We start from the raw sequence: 18,175 nt of genomic DNA on the forward strand, positions 1-18,175 counted from the left end.
GTTCGATTAACAGCCCTAGATGTACATATAGCCAGTTGGATCCACATTTGGAATCTTGATTTTGTTCCCATTACAGTGAACCATAATGTCATAGACAGCAGCAAGATTTTCCATCCTACAATCTCAGCATTCAACTATGATGATGATCACAACAAAGCTAGTTTGAGAAAACATCATCTAGAAACTACAAACATTGGTTATGTAACTCAGCAGCATGCAACTAATTATGATCTACTAATCTTCACAGCATACATGTAGCACAAGATTTCACAGCAGTCTCACACATAATATGCAATGACTTGAGTTAAGTGTTAATGATTAACTTAAAAATCCAATTAACAAACAAAATGAATGTTGCCTATCAAGATTTAGACAAAAAACAGAGGTGGAATCGAGCAACACTAATCAAGGAAAGTTAAAGGAGTAGCACTAGTAAAGGAAAGTTAAAGGAACAAATAATTTTGTACCTTTACTGCTGTGTTTGCAATTATTTTAAAACAACAATTAATTCTTCACTTTGCTGCTGCTGCTACAATGCATATCAGGACCACTAGTTTGAATCACAATTTTCTTTCCATTTTTGTTCTTGTTATTTCCTCTATTTCTTTTCCTATATCCAGAATATCGTATAAGATAACATATAAGTGATATGTTATCTTCTTGTCAAATCACAGCAGGCACAAAAATGGCGCCAATGTTGTAGCTCAATTGGTGCCTTACTCCCTAATCCAGCTTTAATTCATGTATCAGGAATCAAGTTTATGTTATTGTTGTTAAGCTTAATTAACCACTTTAGATGCCTTTTTCTCCAACTAAACGGTAGTAATAAACCCCAACTTCATAGGATATATTTGTAATTTTGACCTGTTCAATGTCAGAAAAGGGGCCCAATTTTCTATCAAAGAAGGTCAGTGAAATTTTGAGAATTTCAAGGGATGTCAGTGAAAGTGTCAGAAACCTCCCTAATTATCCCAAAAAGAAACTATAGAGACCAATTCGAGTCGCCATTCATTCTCTGGTTAGCCATTGCCGCCCAAACTCAGTTCGGTCCTCCACCCCCACACCATCCTAATTCCTACAGCCCTATCTCAGATTGTGGGAGGTAATTTGTAGTATATTTTCTTTTTGGTAAAACAATTCATTCGAATGTTCTTTCTACATGCTTAATCGAAAACTATTACGATTTCCTAGAATTTGTTAGTTTTCCTGGTGATCTCTTAAACAGTTGGAGGAGCTCGAAAGCTCTCTTTGCCAGTTGACAGTAATTGTTACTGTAAAAAACTGTGAACTTGTTTTTGTAAATTTTTTGTTTTAAGGTAGGGTGGGTTGTAAAAAAGGCAGCAATTTCTGTTGTGAGTCTTGTGCCACCTTTACCTGTAAATTCATTCGGGGTATTTTTTTTTTTTTTTTTGGGGTGGGGGGTGGGGGGACAATTCAATCTTGAATGCAAGTTTCCTTTTTTTTTTTATTGGTTTCTTGTTTTTTTGGCGGACTTGATTTGGTTCTATGTGGTATCTTATAGCTGGTTCTTTTCAAATCTTGATCCTTTGTTCTCTGTTGTTGTATTGTATTATCTTTATAGGATAGTTGGAATATGTTTCGGGGACTTATTGATGAGGCTGTTAGAGCGTAAAAGATTGCATTTTGAAGAATAAAGATGGGTTCTAATCCCAAGCACCATATATTTTGCTGGAACTGGCCAGGGGATATAACCTCTCATCAGAGCCCGAAAAGTTCCACTGCCTGCCAGTTCGATACCCCTTGGCTATTTAAATCTTTTCGTAACCTTGGCTCCATGGCATTTGATTTCGTCAACAACATATCACAATCTCCAAATCAGTTGCTTAAAATCCCAGTCCAGTTACAGGCTGGAATCAAAGAAAAGGGTATTAGAAAGAAGAAGATTTTGTCTTGGCAGGAGCAAGGAGAGGCTGAGCAGAGAGCGCTAGCAGCTGCCCTGGCTGCTGGAAAGGAGGCAACTGTCATCGAATTCTACTCGCCCAAATGCAGGCTTTGCAGTTCTTTACTTAATTTTGTCCAGGAAGTCGAGAATAGGAACTCTGATTGGCTTAACATTGTGATGGCTGATGCAGAGAATGATAAATGGTTACCTGAGGTACTCACAACCCCATCCTTGTTTATCATGATTTTATTTTTCGTAAATTGCTGGGTCAAGAAGAGTTTAACGTTTATGTAACAACTTGAAGAGGAGATTTTTGTTTGTTAATTTCCATTTTTGTTCGCAATTTAATGGAAGCTGCGGTAGTCCATATTTTCGTTGTTTCTTGAGCTAAAAGAGCACAATGACAATGTAGTGACCTTAACTTTTTGGGGGCATTTATGATGCATTTGATTGGGGAATTTCTCTGTGCAATTTTTTTTACCTTAGTTTCATCAGATCTTTAACTTGATCAAGCCAAAAAAAGTCTGATTTTCCTCTTAATCACTTGAGCTTTCAAGTGTTTGTTCTCATGTCAGCATTTTTTTTTAATGGTCTTAATTAAGATGTTATTATCTTTTTCCTGCAGCTCCTCTATTATGACATAAAGTATGTGCCTTGCTTTGTCCTACTGGATAAACATGGGAGGGCACTTGCAAAAACAGGTGTCCCAAGCAGTCGGCTGCATGTGGTGGCAGGAGTTTCTCATCTTCTCAAAATGAAACGTCCAAGAAAGTAATTGACTGTACGTTTGATTAGACCAAGGGAAATAGAGAAATTTGGAAAAGTGAACTTCCAACTTTGCCTTGTGGATCCTATTTGGATTATGTTCTTTGAGCTTGTAAAATCCTCAAAAAGCAGGAGTGGTCTTGCAAGTTGAACTGCTTGTAACTTTTCACCTGCTATGTCATGGTTGTTTCTAGTCTTTTGCTGGCCACTTTTTTACAGCTAAGTTGCGTTTGAATTTGTACATGTCTTATTATTGTGTACATAATGAAAAACAAAATGTTAAACCCTTGGTTGGTTTTCTAAACTTTCATCAAGAAGGAAACCAGGGAAAAGAAACAGTACGCAGTTCAGTTTTAATGTTTGCAGTGTCAGCTCTTAAACTTGAAAATTAAGTACCTACTTGTTGATGTATAAATCAAAATTAGAGCTCTGAGGTTCATTGCAACTTATCAGACTTGTAGAAGAAAAGAAACTTTTTTTTTTTTTTTAATTTACTCAACTTGTTGAGTATTGAAATTCAGCATGCAGTTTTTGACAGCCTAATGTGTGGCAATCTAGATTAGTCCAATACCATGCATGAGCATTTCCCATGCTCGCTTGATGGTTGGGAAAGGAATTTCCGCTCCAGGTCTCCCTGGTGGGCAGGCAAACCAATGACGGTCTATGAAGCTCGCTGCTATGGGAGGAAAATGGTGAATAATGGGAAGAAAAACAGTATAAAAGAGCATCCCGTATTCGAACGAGGGAAGCTCAATATTCGAAACAAAGCAATAGCCGTTGCATTTGATTGGTTCTTCACGCTTGAATACATCAAGAGTAAAAACAAGGTCCTTGCTGCACAGCACAGGCCCTTTAAAATGCTCAGCTAACAAAGCCTACAATCACTTCACATCTGGCACTGGCATGCAAAAGTATATGCTTGTATAAGACACAACAGAGAAAATTCACCAACTGTAATTTACAGTGAGGTACACTCCAATAGCCAACATCAGCTAATTTTTGACGAGTGCTTGTAGGATCATCCTTGATTGAGCAAGAGGATCACTGCGATAAACACCACCGCTGGCCCATATATTTGGCAGTGGAAACAGTGTCATCTCCAATCCACTTAATTGCTTTTCTAGCCGGTTTATAGCAGTTGAATCCATGAGACTACCAACAACAGTCTGTAGGACACAAGAAGTAGCTTGTAAGAAAACATTACACTTTAGGCCAATGACATGAAGGATCCCGTGTTGTAGACTTCTCAACTTACCCATAACCTACTGAAGCAGGCACTCATAACCAAGCATCGGAGGAGGTTTTCATCAGAGCTGCCGATAACTTCATCACCGTCCACAGAAAATGTAAGATCCAGACATGAAGAATCAAACATAGATCCACAATTTCTTACCACAACTCTTTTGTGCTGCCTGATAATTCTGTTCAAATGGTCAAAACTGGAGTTATTGGTTCTCCTTCTTACAGGAATCTTCAATCTCTGTGAAGTTCGTGCACAAGCTTCAGTTGAAATAAATTGAGTAGGCAGTCCAAGCATATTTGCAGCTCTATCATAGTTAGCCCAGCAACAACAGCAGGATGATCCATCATCTGCATGAGATTTTAGAAAAAGGGTAATTGCAGATATCTCCCCACACACGGACAAAAGGAGGAGGGAAAAAACAGCAGTTATGTGGGTACCATACCAAAAGATGAGTAATAGTTGAAAGAAAAAATAAATGATGAATGATACTGAAGATGAGTGTCAGGGCATGAAACACTGAAAGTTCACATGCAGTAAACAATAGCTTCTCTTGTTCTTTGTTTTTCTTATCAATAACTAATAAATCCTGTTTAATTATGGTGCAAAAGATGAGAGACCCGCAAGCAAGTAGTAAAACTACCGCAACCAGAGATAGGCCGAAGGCATTAACATTTGACACAGATGATCTATTGAGGCTGTGCAAAACGCTTCTAACGGAAAATCAAGTATCATTTTCTTTACTAAGATGACTTTGCTGTTCCTGCAGTGGCACACATGGACGGAACTCCATCAAACAGAGAACACAAGAATTAGCAGCAAAAAGCAATTACAGGGTTTTTAATCGATCTACATATCAAGCAATCGAAATCCGTTTCATCTAAAAAAACATCATAATTTAATAGTAACACCGATAAGAGTGTGTAGACAATTTCTATACCCAGAATAAAACCAGCAAGTGGGATCTCAACCATCAATGAACCAGATTGGACTCTTGTGCTTGAATATCTAGCTTTCTTATTCTCCTGTAGAACGAGGACATGAACGCCAACAACCTGCCAAAACTGCTATCTCATAAAGGAGAACCAGAAGATCAAGGAAATAGACTCATTTCCAGTAGAATTGATACAAGGAATGATCAAGCAAGATAACAGCATGTAGTGTGACATTCTAGTAGCTTGTGCTTCAGTTACCCTGCAATGGAGTTGCATCAGTTTGATACCCATGCCATGTGTTACTTCAGAGATCAAAGCTGCAGGAAAGACACTCGGAGAAGTTGCATAGCATGCAAATATGGAGTTGGCTACAGGATCATTCTCATTGTTGCACCCATTGTCAACAACATTTACGGAATCAATCTCAATGAAAGATGCAGGAATCAACATATAATGATTCTGTTGGCTGCAAAAAGGATGTATCAAATTAAAAGGTGTTGTCAAAGTGATCCACATAATTAACAGGGAAAAATCCTCAAAAACTGCAAGTATGGTGCATGTCATGTGACACCATTGGAGCTTCTTGTACAACATACAAGCAGTCATTCGCTATGCATTTCAATAAATAAATCTTTTTTTCTTTTTTCTTTAATTTGGAAAATCCAGAAGGTTATTGGAAACTGGTACAGGGCATGGATTAGGAGTTTAGTACCCAGTTTAAGAATAAGCCTTAATCCTCACCATCCACATCCCCACTTCCCGCTTCCTCCTTCCCTCCCCATTTTAAAAATTTAAACAAAAGCTGGTTATAAATCCTCCAACAACTCTCATGCCACAGAAGTTGCAAATACCATTTGATCATGACACTTCATTTATGAATTTCCAAAATGTCGTAAAAAATAACTGGAATGCATATTTTGCAGATGATCAAAAAGTACTAGGAGAAAAAAAAACAGTAAGATGAATGTGTCTTTTCTATTTTGGGAAAATAATATATATATATATACACACACACACATATTATAGGAACTTACATCAAAAGACCAAAAACTAGACCATATAAATACAAAGAACATACATTAGAACATTAATGATAGTTTCCAAATTATGGAGCAGTTGACAGTTAAAACCGTAAAGTGCATGTAAATGATGTAATATATAATGTAGGAAATGAACATTAGGTACAGATGGATAACATGTATAAACTCAGCAAAGCATACCCAAGCACAAGAATTCGGTGAAAAGTAGCATGGACTCCTGTTCCCAACCCTGTTGGGTAAGCGTGCTTATCTAGAGCACCAAAAATCATGGCCTACCAAGTCAAATATGTAGAATGAAATGAGCTACTAAAAGTAATTCAACATTGTGAAAAAAGATAATTATACTGGCATGAAATTGGACTATACCATGTGATGGTCCACAAGAGCATGAATACAAATTATACTGGTTCCTTGAGAAAGTATTGGCTGATGAACATTGACAGGACTTTCATTCCACAAATGTTCCACAAAAGAAGTACAACTAGAATCATGAATGGCCACTATTTGTCCACGAAAAGTGAGAAGATTTCCTTCAGGCAAAAGAAGATTAGAATGAGCAGTTTCAGGAGAAAGCACAGAGGCAGTAATTGCTGTCCTGTGTACATTATAAATGTCAATTTCTTCTTTAAGTGAAGCTGGCGACTTCATCAGACTAGTTTTAGAATTGTTGGCATCAATCTTAAAGTAACTAATGACATCTGCAGGCATGCATAAATTGATGTCTGAATAGGATTCAGGACTAACACCATCAAACTTAAGGGGTGCAATTTGAAATTTCTGAGTAGTATCAGGCGTAATTTCATCATTGCTGACACATGAATCACTCTGTTGAACTATAGGTGACGGATCTGAATTCTTGGCAACCACATCAGAAGAGAATGATAGGCGCCAGAGACATGTTTCAGAACTAACAAGTATTACACCACCAAGTGCTTTATCATCAACCTTTGCACGACAGAGCACATCATTTTGATGGTGCTTTACCATGTAGAAAGCACCAATTCGCAGTCTCTGCAGATTGCCAAACAATAGATGTGATGATTATTAAAAGAGATTTCATCATCCTTATTGCAAATAACCAGGTAAGAAGGAAAAGAGCAACAAACCTGATACATGTTCAAACTTTCAGAATCAAACTCCAGGAAAACCCTTCTTCCATCTGGATTGCACCCGGAACTTGTCACTTCCTTTTTGTCTGTGCAATGCACAAGACCTTGGTAAGGACACTTAATACTTCTACTAGAGATCAGACAAGGAAATTTAAGTGGACAACTGGCATCACAGTGTTTTCTCTCGGTACCGAAGTCAGTGCAATATGAATCATTCAAGCAGCCGCAGGTCAAGTTTGCAGCCTCTGATAATCCAGATTCCTGGGCCTGAATTGAGACTGCATCAGTTTTACATCTCTTAAGATGTCCATATGTCTCATACTTCTTTACATTTTTTAATTCATCCAAGGGAACCACACCCAAATGTGCAACATCATTCTTCTCAGGCAAAACCAAATCCCAGGGCAAAATTGCAACCTCAGCAAAAGCACTTGATTTGTTTGAAATGAATTGATCTCCTAGACGCTAAGAACTTTATGAATTCAGGGGTCCACAAAACAGAATCAATGGCATTAGAAGGTTAACTTGTAGCCTAAATCACAGCAGATACCTTATGAAGCAATGGAAATTTGTGCTTTAACAGAAGTAGGTGAAAATTTCCACCCTCAAACTCCTGAAGGCTTTCTTTAGACTTCTTGCTAGAAAAAGATGAATGACTTGATGTTTTTCCTCCAAAATGATAGTAAAGGAAAAGTGATATTTTTGTCTCTCTCACTAGTGGAGCATTCTCAAAGATATTCCTACATGTCAATGGTTCACTTGCAAGCAATTTTGAACAATCCAGATAATCAGGTATCCCTTGCATTACTATCGTGAAGTCTTGCACCTGAAAAGAATGGTATGTCACAAATAACACCAATGCTGATAAAATTCTTTAAACAGTTTAGTAGTACCTTTAAGAGAATCGAAAGTCTAAAAAGGAAGCCAAAGAAGATTTTGGAGACATCATCACCTCATAAACTCTTTTCAAATCCCAGTTTGATGGAATGTCAGGTATAACAACATCAATGCTTCCAGTAGCATCAACAAGCTGCAACCCCCCAGATGATGGTGAAACCTGTATAAACTTCATTTCACCATAAGTACAACAGAAGAGTTCTGAATCTTCAATCAGATGCAATACAAACAATGTATTCTCAGATATTAATTTCAATTGACGCAATAAAAACTTATCTCAAAAAAATTATGATCAGCGCCAGGTAACGCTTTACTCAATTATATTTGAATTGCAATACTACAACTAGTTCAGAAAAATGGGGGTGCATTCCACCTCACAGTAGATGATAATTGTTTATAAAGGGACAGGAAGAAAGGACCTTAAGAAATAAACTTGAAAATGCGTGTGCAACAGAAAGGAAGTAGTAATATTTTTTTTGAAGTTAACGCCTAAAGCTAGTAATCTAGCAGGCAAAGCATCAAAGTGACAAGAACTTCGCCACAAGATACAATGAACAACTAACATCTTGCAATATTCAAGAATGTATGGGTATAAGAATCAGAGCTTTCTAATTTTATAACTTATCTTTCCTCCTATCCCAAAAAGTTGGACATTACTGGGCAAGTTTGCAGTTCACCTTGATGGGGTTGACGTTTTATATACTTGAATTAGTTAGGAAAAGTAAAATTTGCAAAGTTGTCCCTTGACTTTTGTGTGAGACTTAATGAGAACCAACATAACTCAGAAAACAGAGCATACTTATAGAAAAAGGTGAAGGATAGGTTGATGATGAAAGAAAAATAACCTCCAGTTTGAAAAAGACCACATGGTAAGATTGTCCTTTTCATGGGACAGAAACACATGGTAGAGCAGATACAGAATATGCTATTTATGTTTGATCTTTTCACCTCTTAGTGCCTGGGAGCAGGTCTCATGTTCTGTGCTAAGAGAATCATCCCATATGCACTATTCTTTATTACGCAGACTACAAATCAAAGTTAGAGGTGCTTCCAATTTATTTGCTTCTAAAAGCTTTAGGATCAAGAACAAGTCCCTAACGTCAATTATAATTGTATTATCTAAAGCTAAACCCAAATAATGGGGTTATCAGAGAAGGAAAAGGAAATAATAGTTGTAATGGACCTTTAGATTTCCAAGTAAAATTACACCAGTATCTTGACTTCGAAAAGTTTTCCTTGTTAAGTTTGCATAATATTTTCCACAGCAGGATAGATAGTATTTCTCCCTCCTGCTATCGATAATATCAAATTCATCTTCTGAGTCCAACAACATTTTGATCCATCTGTTCTCAAAATCTCTCCATAAACAAGAAATGGGTACCACCTGCAATTGGTATAAAACCAAAAGTCAGTTTCGTTTTGCTCGGATATGAAAATATGATAAGCTATAAAACTACATAAGAGAAGCGAAACATAGAAGCAACGAACTATAATAAGTTTAGACTTACTAATTTGAGATGACTATAATCCTCTTCCTTATGGTAAGCACACGAACCATGCCTGCAGTACTCCAAGAACACTCCGTGCTGCTAACAGAAACTAGTGATTGGAGGTGAAAACATGTAAAACCATTGACAATCTATGTTCTAACAAAGACATGCAGAAATCTTACCCGCATTTGGTAGGCAGATGCAGGTAGATGCGAATTGGTATACGTTTGAGCTAGTCCTACCTCCTGGCAACACCTTATAACTGCTCATGTCAGCTTTCTCAATGACATGCATAAGAACAGAAAGTAGCCTTTCCGGCAGTATTTAGATGTAAAGCAATCAAAAACCATGAAATTTCAACCCAGTATTTACATGTTTCGATCCTAATATTTCCTTCTCGGACAAAATCCCGGCGAACTTTTTCCGGAAACATGTGACAGTCAGTAGTACCCTGAAGCAAAAGAGCAAAGACGTTTTAGGCAAACACATCCATGGGCAAATGAAGAAATTACAGTAAAGCTATTTCTACCATAGTCTTGCTGGAAACACCATTGAGTCGACAAATTTCCGGAGAGAGTTTTGAGAATGCGAGCTTCTGTGGCAACTGCAAGATGGAAATAATCGTAAAGGTGAATATGGTATCGTTATTGGTTCAGTATTATGAGTGCCTTTTTTAAGTTGTGTCGCTAACCCTGTTTCCATTGGAGAAAATGATTCAACACAAATGCATGTGATGAAGCAGGTACCAAGCAGAAGTATCTTTGTCCAGGAATACTTTGTGCTCACAAAATGAACATTTTTCACAGATACCTGTCAAAGGTATACAAGTTAGGAATCAACGCATTCTTCTATGCAGAGTGATACACTTATCAACAGAAGGACTTCAACTAAGTAAAAGACATGAGCATAGGTGTTGGATCAAATCCTCAGGATCTTCTAGCATTTCCAGGCAGGTCTACATCTAGAAAAAGCAGAATAAATTGATAAGGCTAAAATGGTAGTACACTTACAATGGCACCAACTCTCAAACTATGTGGAACCATCAGCTGGTGGTCTGTTAACAAAAGAAGCACTCCTTGGTCCAACTCCACAACCATGCCCTGCATGTAAACCCCTGTAACAGTTCCAGCATAGCTGCCAACCTCACCAAACCCTCTCACCTGAGCCTTTTCTTTTAAAATATATTTCTTTGCCATCACAGGAAGCCGCAACAGAGCTTTATCGGTGGTTACATACATCAGTTCGGAATCATCCTTTCCAATATAAACCAACTTCTTCTTCAATCCAGAGAGTGAAATAAGATTCCCTATTAATCTCACCATCACCGGGTGCCAAGATGAAGCAGACCCACAGAAGTAGACTATCAAACATTTCAAAAAGCAATGATTTTTACAGCTCTCATCACTTAAATCTCTCAATGCCAATAAGGTTTTCCTAGACCTACAAAATTTGCACTCACAAACCAAGACTTTTACAAGAAACCCGCAAATATTTCTCGAATCACATCTAGAACTACTACCACCTGTCGAACATGGAACTACGGTTACAGGACTTGTGGATTCCAGTACACCAAATAGCGAATATTTAACCTTTGAATCATCCTTACAATCAAATGTACCCAAACCTAATGAAAATTCAGTCAAATTCGAAGAATATTCTACGAACTCCCATCTAATAATCTCCAAAAACCCACTTAACCTACACCCAACTTTCAAAGGAATAAAATTCCAGGCGCAAATGCGGATCTTTGGACCTATCATTTGCGGCTGAAAATCAAGGACGTCGCAACAAATTGTGACAGAGCCATCGGTGAACTGTAAGCAGCTACATTCAATTGTGGAAACATCATCATTATTCTTGTTGGAGTGTAACGGCAGGGATACAGCTCCGATGAGAATTGCTGGGTGATTCAAGGGTTTAAGGAGTTTAATTGTAGGGTTTTGCGAGGTGGGTTTATTAAAGTGCATGGGAGGCTCATCTTGCGGTTGGGGCGCTGAAGAAGGAACATTACCGCCCGGAGTGAGCGAGGAAACGCCGGTGAGCGGCCGAGCGCAGCTGATGAGATCGGATATTTTGAGGATATTGGCAGTTTTGCCTTCCATCCAGAAGTGTGTGTGTGTGTGTGTGTATTTTTTTTTTTTTTTTTGGGTTCATTTTTCCCGGCATATTATGAGCGGGAAGGAGGCGTCTTTCGAAAGCTTTGTGGCAGCTGGAAGTTTCAATCCAGAGGCCCAAGCCCAGTAAAAATGTATTGGACTGGCCTCTCTAATGACTTGCTTGATTCTTGTTCGGCATATTTTTATTTCCCGTAACTTTTGGATCAATACATCTGTCTGAAGGCTTCGCACATGTGATCCAATATAAGACTTTGTAGGTATATCTTCATGTAGTAACGGGCTTAGGCCTACTCTGATAACAAAAAAAAAAAAAAAACAAAAGAATCGACCAAAGTGTTTTAAATTTACCAAGTTTGTTGCATTAATTCCAGAGTGCAAAATGATCTAGTATAGAATACGACAAGATGACAAAGAAAAACACATTTGAGGTTGGAACTGATAAATACTAAGGCTCTTTGAAATATATTATTTTTCATAATTATTGTAATACTTTTTGTGATGTAATGATGTATACAAAATAAATAAATTTGTTAGGAAGATAAAAAGTTAATTAAGAATTACATTTGTGATGCACGTAAAATAATATTTGAAAAAAAATTTTGCTATCCAATTACACTCCATCATGTTTTGCATATAATGACTCTTTAGAACTTAGTGCGGGTCTGTTCTTTTTTTTTTTTTTTTTTTTGGGAGGTCGGGATTGCTAGAGGGAAATTTGTCAACACAAATTCCAAATGCCAAGGAAAATATTGGAGTACTTGATAGTTGAACAGAAATCTCATAATCATCTAACTAATATCCAACCATTATATGTCAGGGACATCCCAAATAGAGGATCATTTGGCTTATATCTGTTTACATGTGCATGGTGAGATTTTGTAATCATTTGCTCACTGGTTTTGTTGTTGAAGAGTGATAAAGTGGTAAAAGAAGCCAATGCTCTCTGCTTCCTATGGGATTATAGCCATCAATCCTATGACAGTTTTGAACTGGTCAAAATCCCGTACAAGAAGGGAAAAGATGGCAATATATTGTCCATGTTTATCTTTCTCCCCAAAGAGAGAGAGATGGATTGCCGAAACTATTACACAAGGCCTCCGCCCAGCCTGGATTAATTCTTCAGGCAGCATTTTAAGCTAGAGAGCTGGACTTACGATGTCTTCTGGATTCCAAGGTTGCAATTCACATATGATACCGCTAGAGCGCCCGAAACCCTGTCCAATATGGGGGAGCTGACAGAGATGATAGACACCAGGGCCGGTAGTCCTTTCTTTGTTTCGAAAATAATCCAGAAAGCAGTTATAGAGGGAGATGAAGGGGGAAGGAAGGCTGCTGCTGTTACCTAGCTATGAAACAGAAGAAGACATGGGTTTTTGTTTGAATTATAATGAGCCTCCTCCAGCATATGAATTTGTGGCTGACCATCCTTTTCTCTTCATGGTAATTAGGGAAGAGAAATCTGGGTGGGTCGGTGCTGTTTAGTGGAACCGTGTTGAATCCTCTCCTGCAGGAATGAATGATCTCCGTCAATTACTGATAGATGGTGTAATAATAATAATTGAGGGTGATCAAGGTGAGGGTGGTACTTGCGGTACTGGACAAGCGAATCAATTAGAAGGTTTGTTTTATCTTTGCAAAAGAAGGGCCATTTTGATTAAGATCTGTCTTCCAACAGCTTGTTTCAAGTTCCTTCTTATTTCTACTTGTGCACAGACAAAACATATGCAAACACGAATATGCACAAAAGGCACCTATGGAACCCAAGTCTATGTGGTTTTGTTGATGCAACTTGCATTTTTTGTCAGGCATACAAATTCTCAGAATATATTGGACATATATAAGCCAAAAGAATTTCAAAGGCTTAATTACGGCCTAATTTTCTTCAGCATAGTTTGAAGTGTTGGATTCGCATACAACTTTTTCCAGAAAAATTGATTACGTTCAAATATTGTAGACAGTTTTTCCAGCACTCGTAACAATCAAGCTGGTGTTTTAAAAAAAAAAAAAAAAAAAAAAAAAAAAAAAAAAAAAAAAAAAGTGCTTTTCGAAGCAGAAGAGAACATTAGTAATGGTATAGCAGGGCATTTGTATGGACAGTGAAAAACTTTGCTGTTAAGAAAAATTCAATTGAGTGTGCAGATGTACTAATCTAGTCTAAAGTAGGATAATATAGGTATTACAAAAAAAAAAAAAAAAAAACTCCACGTGTGAATATTAGTCTGAGTGTTAATTTGAAAAAAAAATGTTGAAATCAGACAAGGAAAGTGTCTTGAACCGGGTAGTTAGGTTAATGAATGTGAGTATCAAACAATGAATATAGCAATAACAAGTGCACAATAAAAACCCTAATTTTTTCTTTTAATGAAAGCTCATCAACTATAGGCAATTTTTACCTTAATTACCTTTACAAAGTTATTGCAGGTATGGAAAGTGTTTCTACAATTCTTTACATTAGGTGGAACCCTTTTATATTTTTAACTTTAATACTCAATTACCTCTATATAAAAGTATTGCAGATATGTAAATTGCTTCTACAATTCCATTACATTTAAATAAGAGTAAATCTTATATACACTGACATGTATACACTATCACCGTTTGATTCATGACATGTGTGCAAAAGTTGAATTTCAAATTTAAATTTTGTATAATTGGTGCTGGCACTTGAGTGTTCTATGTGTTTTATCTTGGTTTTGCTAACAGGGTGCCAAGCATGTTTTAGTCATGTGAATGTTTAAACTTTATTACCATTTTTTAATTTAACAATTGTCTTTTGTTTTTATACGCTTTCCTTGATTAACTTTGATTACTTTTTCATAAGCATGATTAGATGACCCCCTTATAATATAACAATAACAATTTCTTGTTTTTGAATTACTCACACGAAAATGGGAGAGTAATAAGTGTTAATTAGGAAATAACTTGCTCTAACGGTATAACAATTTCCTTACCATGCGAATGCTATACTTTGTTATCATTTCTTTTATTTATACCTTTTCATGATTAATTTTACTTTTTTTTCCACGGGCCAATTGGATGAATTCCTTATAATATAACAATTTCCTGTTTTTGCATCACTCGTACAAAAATAGGAGACAAAGTCTTTATAAGGACATTACTTGCTTTCCCGGTAATAGGAAATCTTTTACCGCCATCAGCCTCTTTAAAACCCTATACAAAGCACTAAGATTTGCCGTATTTCTCATCCTACTGAAACTGCTTTTCCAATAAGAACATAAGGCAATAAGATGGATTTCTGTACACAGATGAGTGGACTTCACCTTCTCAACAAGATCAAGCAGGAGATCGAGAAGGGCTTTGATAAGGGTTTCAAGGAGAATCTGGTGGTATCTCCCCTGTCGTTCAGTGCCATTCTAAACATGATTGCTGCAGGATCAACTGGCCTAACCTTTAGCCAGATGACCAAGTTTCTAGGTTGCAAAAGTTATGACGATATCAATTCAAAATTTTTGGAATTGATGAGTATTGCATCACCAACAGATGACGCGAAACACAGCAACGGAGGTCCCGTTATATGTCTCGTGAATGGACTTTGGGTGGATAAACAGTATCCTCTCAAGGCTTCCTACCAGGAACTTGTTGAAAGCGTCTATAAAGTTCAAGCCAAAACAGTGGATTTAAGGAATGAGGTACCTGTTCTATCTCATCTCTTTAGTACATGTATCGTATTCAATTAATCACTAGTAGTGCATGCTATGAATTTTTACATGATTATGATTGTTGGACTTATTAAACCAAAGTCAATGATTAGTAGTAGCGTTAGGATTGGAATTGTTGTCTGCCAGATTATGTTGATTGTAGGATGTAAAGTTTACTGTGTCTCGGTGTCAGACTTAGAAAATTTTTCACTTTTGTGTTTGTTTGTCTACTTGAAGGGAAGAAAACCTCATGTTTGCTGCGAGAGTTAATAGCAGCCAAAAAGTTTCTTTCTTGCTTTGCCGGGCTTATTCCTTCTTATTTCTTGGTTTCTTAAATATTATGTTGAGTTTCTCCAATGGCATTAAAATTGTTTATGTGATTCGTAGATAAACATGTTAAAATTGTTGAATAAACAACTTCACACATATAATGGTTGCCAATGGGAGATTTTGAAGCGTGAAGTACAAAGATGAAACCACGACACAAAAATGAAAATTAAGGAACCCCATCTTTCCATTAGGTAAATTGACCGTCTTTTCACAACTTATAAATTAAGTTCATCGAGTGATCCCCAGGAAAGAGAGTTTATTAAAGTTCCTGAATGGGTAAATGCTAGTTATATCATGAAATTACCACACTTGTCATTGTTATTTTGAGAGGGAATGTCAGAGTTCATTGGAAGTTCGTTTGATAATATATATTTACAGACATGCAAACAGCATATATAGGTAATATTGATGATTCCACTGATCTTGTTGAATGCTGCAGTTAATTTTATTTTATTTTTTAATAGGTCGACAGAGTTGTTGAAGAAGCTAATGAATGGGCTAAGTCAGCAACAAAAGGGCTCGTGACAGACGTTCTCCAGCCTTGCAATGTCACTCCAGATACCAAACTCATTCTGGGAAATGCGCTGTACTTCAAAGGTTGTTGGGAGGAGAAATTTAATGCAAAGTCTACCAAGAACTTAGACTTTTACCTTTTAAATGGAGATAGAATTTCAGCACCCTTCATGACTGGTTGCAATACATATACTCAGGGATCATACGATGGCTTTGAGGTTGTTAAAATCCCATATCAAAGAGGAAAGCAGGATAGAAAAGCATTCTCCTTCTTCATTTTTCTTCCCAACGAGATAGACGGTTTGCAAAAACTACTGGAAACGGCTACTTCTGATCCTGGATTTTTTAGCCAACATTTTCAGCTCATCCACAGGACATATGACATCTTCAGGATTCCAAAGTTCAAATTTGCATACCGCACTGCTGAAGGGCCACAAACCATAAAAGATATGGGACTTTGTTTACCATTCATGGAGGATTGCAGAGAGCTTACCGGGTTGGTAGACACCAAGAATGAACCGTTCTTCGTCTCTGAAATAGTTCAGAAAGCTTTTATAGAGGTAGATGAGGTTGGCACAGAGGCTGCAGCCGTCAGCATTTTTGATATGGCATGCGGTTGTTCAAGATATTATGAACCCACAAGATTTGTGGCTGACCATCCTTTCATGTTCATGATAAGGGAAGAGGAGTCTAGGTCAGTGCTGTTCACTGGAGCTGTACTGAATCCTTTACTGAAGTGATCAGTTCTTTCGGTGGAAGAGGATTTAGCATAGTAGGTTTTTTTTTTTCTTTTTTAGCATAATTCAATTTTTATTTGTAGGACCTTTTACTTTTTGAAGTAGGTAGAAATTATCTTTGATCTATGAACTGATTTCTAGATTGGCTCTTGCAACCCCCATAAACTTAAGATTGAGTTCCTCGAATCCAAAATGGAAATAAAGGATCAATTTTCTTCGCCCCACATAAAATTGGGTTTTGTATCAGTAGAATCATCTAGTAACCCCTGCAGACAACAGTGTTTACTTTTCAGTTTTTCCAATCCCCCAAAAAGAAGAAGAAGAAAAAAAAACGTTTACCTGACCACTTCTGTTCTGGTGCTCTAAATTATTCAATTTTTATTTTTTGTCCGCCATGTTTCCTCTTCCTTACCTTCATGTCTATGTAACAAAGTCATAATTTTGACTTGACCAATGCCAAAATAGTCAGGTTTCCATCACACAAGTTAGATGCAACATTCAAAACCCCCCCGTCCCCCAGTGTGGAAATTAAATCAAGTCTTTTAGTAGTACATGTTATTTGCTAATTAGTAGTACTAGTTTCTATATTGTTTAGTCTTGTTTCTTTTCAGTAATACATCGGTTGAACAGGTGAAGCAAGTTCCAAGTCCAAAGCCGAAGTTGTAAGTTGATTCCATTCGTGGATTCGGAAACTGTGAGTCAATTGAAAAAAATAATAACAATGGATTTTTGTGCCAAGATGACGGGCCATCTTCTGATCAACGAGATCGAAGATGGTTGCAGGAAGAATATGGTGCTATCCCCGCTATCATTCAATGCTGTACTCAGCATGATTGCTGCAGGATCGACTGGATTGACCTTGTACCAGACGTCCAAGTTTCTTGAATGCAACAACCTTGATCATGTCAATTCAAAGTTAAAAAACTTGACGAGCATTGCATCATCATCAACTGATGATCACAACACCACCAATGGCAATCATGGTGGTGGTCCTGTTATCTGTCTGGCGAATGGACTGTGGGCAGACAAACAATACCCTCTAAAACCATCGTATCAAAGACTCGTTGAGAGAGTTTATAAAGCCCAAGCCAAGAACGTGGACTTTGTTAACCAGGTATGTTGATTATTTTTCTTTTGTTCAGGAATTCACTTGGCTTTATGGAGCTGTATTGAATCCTCTACTTCAGGACTGATCCTGTCAACTCTCTCGACAAGAATATTAGTTTTGGGGGGTAGGGTTTCCAGCTTCGAGTTGAACTTGGCATGATAATGATGACATTGTCTTGTTTTTAAATCCAGTCGCTGGTGAATGTGTTTCTGCTGTTAACCATTTTCTGTTCCGCCGATGGTATAACCTCAGCTTCCTCATATGCCACTCTAGTCTAAGAACGATTAAGCACAAAAATACCAACAGTCTATCTCAAAGGAATCGTTCAACCT

General features: G+C 37.3%; 4 protein-coding genes across 6 annotated transcripts; 3 read left to right on the top strand and 1 right to left on the bottom strand.

Moving 5' to 3' along the window:
* The first annotated feature begins 910 nt into the window (after positions 1-910).
* On the top strand, positions 911-2,864 carry LOC113713583 (uncharacterized). Its single transcript, XM_027237337.2, has 3 exons — positions 911-1,102; positions 1,583-2,116; positions 2,529-2,864. The coding sequence occupies exons 2-3, from the start codon at positions 1,658-1,660 to the stop codon at positions 2,676-2,678; spliced, it is 609 nt and encodes a 202-aa protein (XP_027093138.1). The 5' UTR covers positions 911-1,102; positions 1,583-1,657; the 3' UTR covers positions 2,679-2,864.
* Positions 2,865-3,400: 536 nt separating this feature from the next.
* On the bottom strand, positions 3,401-11,506 carry LOC113713733 (CST complex subunit CTC1). Of its 3 annotated transcripts, XM_072068261.1 has the most exons (17): positions 10,390-11,506; positions 10,071-10,189; positions 9,909-9,983; positions 9,752-9,830; positions 9,562-9,624; positions 9,398-9,475; positions 9,073-9,273; positions 7,945-8,049; positions 7,543-7,818; positions 6,990-7,457; positions 6,250-6,894; positions 6,064-6,155; positions 5,102-5,309; positions 4,849-4,963; positions 4,062-4,258; positions 3,924-3,991; positions 3,694-3,834 (listed from the first exon to the last, which is right to left on the bottom strand). In XM_072068261.1, the coding sequence occupies exons 1-16, from the start codon at positions 11,479-11,481 to the stop codon at positions 3,947-3,949; spliced, it is 3,858 nt and encodes a 1,285-aa protein (XP_071924362.1). In that variant the 5' UTR covers positions 11,482-11,506; the 3' UTR covers positions 3,694-3,834; positions 3,924-3,946. The 3 variants fall into 3 exon arrangements, with proteins under 3 accessions (XP_071924361.1, XP_027093322.1, XP_071924362.1); XM_072068260.1 differs by having other exon boundaries at positions 3,401-3,834; positions 3,924-4,258; positions 6,990-7,259; XM_027237521.2 differs by having other exon boundaries at positions 3,401-3,834; positions 3,924-4,258.
* Positions 11,507-14,653: 3,147 nt separating this feature from the next.
* LOC113713781 (serpin-Z10-like) lies at positions 14,654-16,952 on the top strand. The gene is made up of 2 exons (XM_027237569.2): positions 14,654-15,146; positions 15,950-16,952. Exons 1-2 carry the CDS (start codon positions 14,745-14,747, stop codon positions 16,736-16,738), a joined length of 1,191 nt encoding a protein of 396 aa, XP_027093370.1. The 5' UTR covers positions 14,654-14,744; the 3' UTR covers positions 16,739-16,952.
* A 522-nt stretch (positions 16,953-17,474) lies between these two features.
* LOC140016194 (serpin-ZX-like) lies at positions 17,475-18,121 on the top strand. The gene is made up of 2 exons (XM_072069645.1): positions 17,475-17,849; positions 18,035-18,121. The coding sequence occupies exons 1-2, from the start codon at positions 17,475-17,477 to the stop codon at positions 18,119-18,121; spliced, it is 462 nt and encodes a 153-aa protein (XP_071925746.1).
* The last annotated feature ends 54 nt before the right edge of the window (positions 18,122-18,175 follow it).

The sequence above is a fragment of the Coffea arabica genome, chromosome 10c, assembly GCF_036785885.1.
Source record: "Coffea arabica cultivar ET-39 chromosome 10c, Coffea Arabica ET-39 HiFi, whole genome shotgun sequence".
Taxonomy (NCBI): Eukaryota; Viridiplantae; Streptophyta; class Magnoliopsida; order Gentianales; family Rubiaceae; genus Coffea; species Coffea arabica.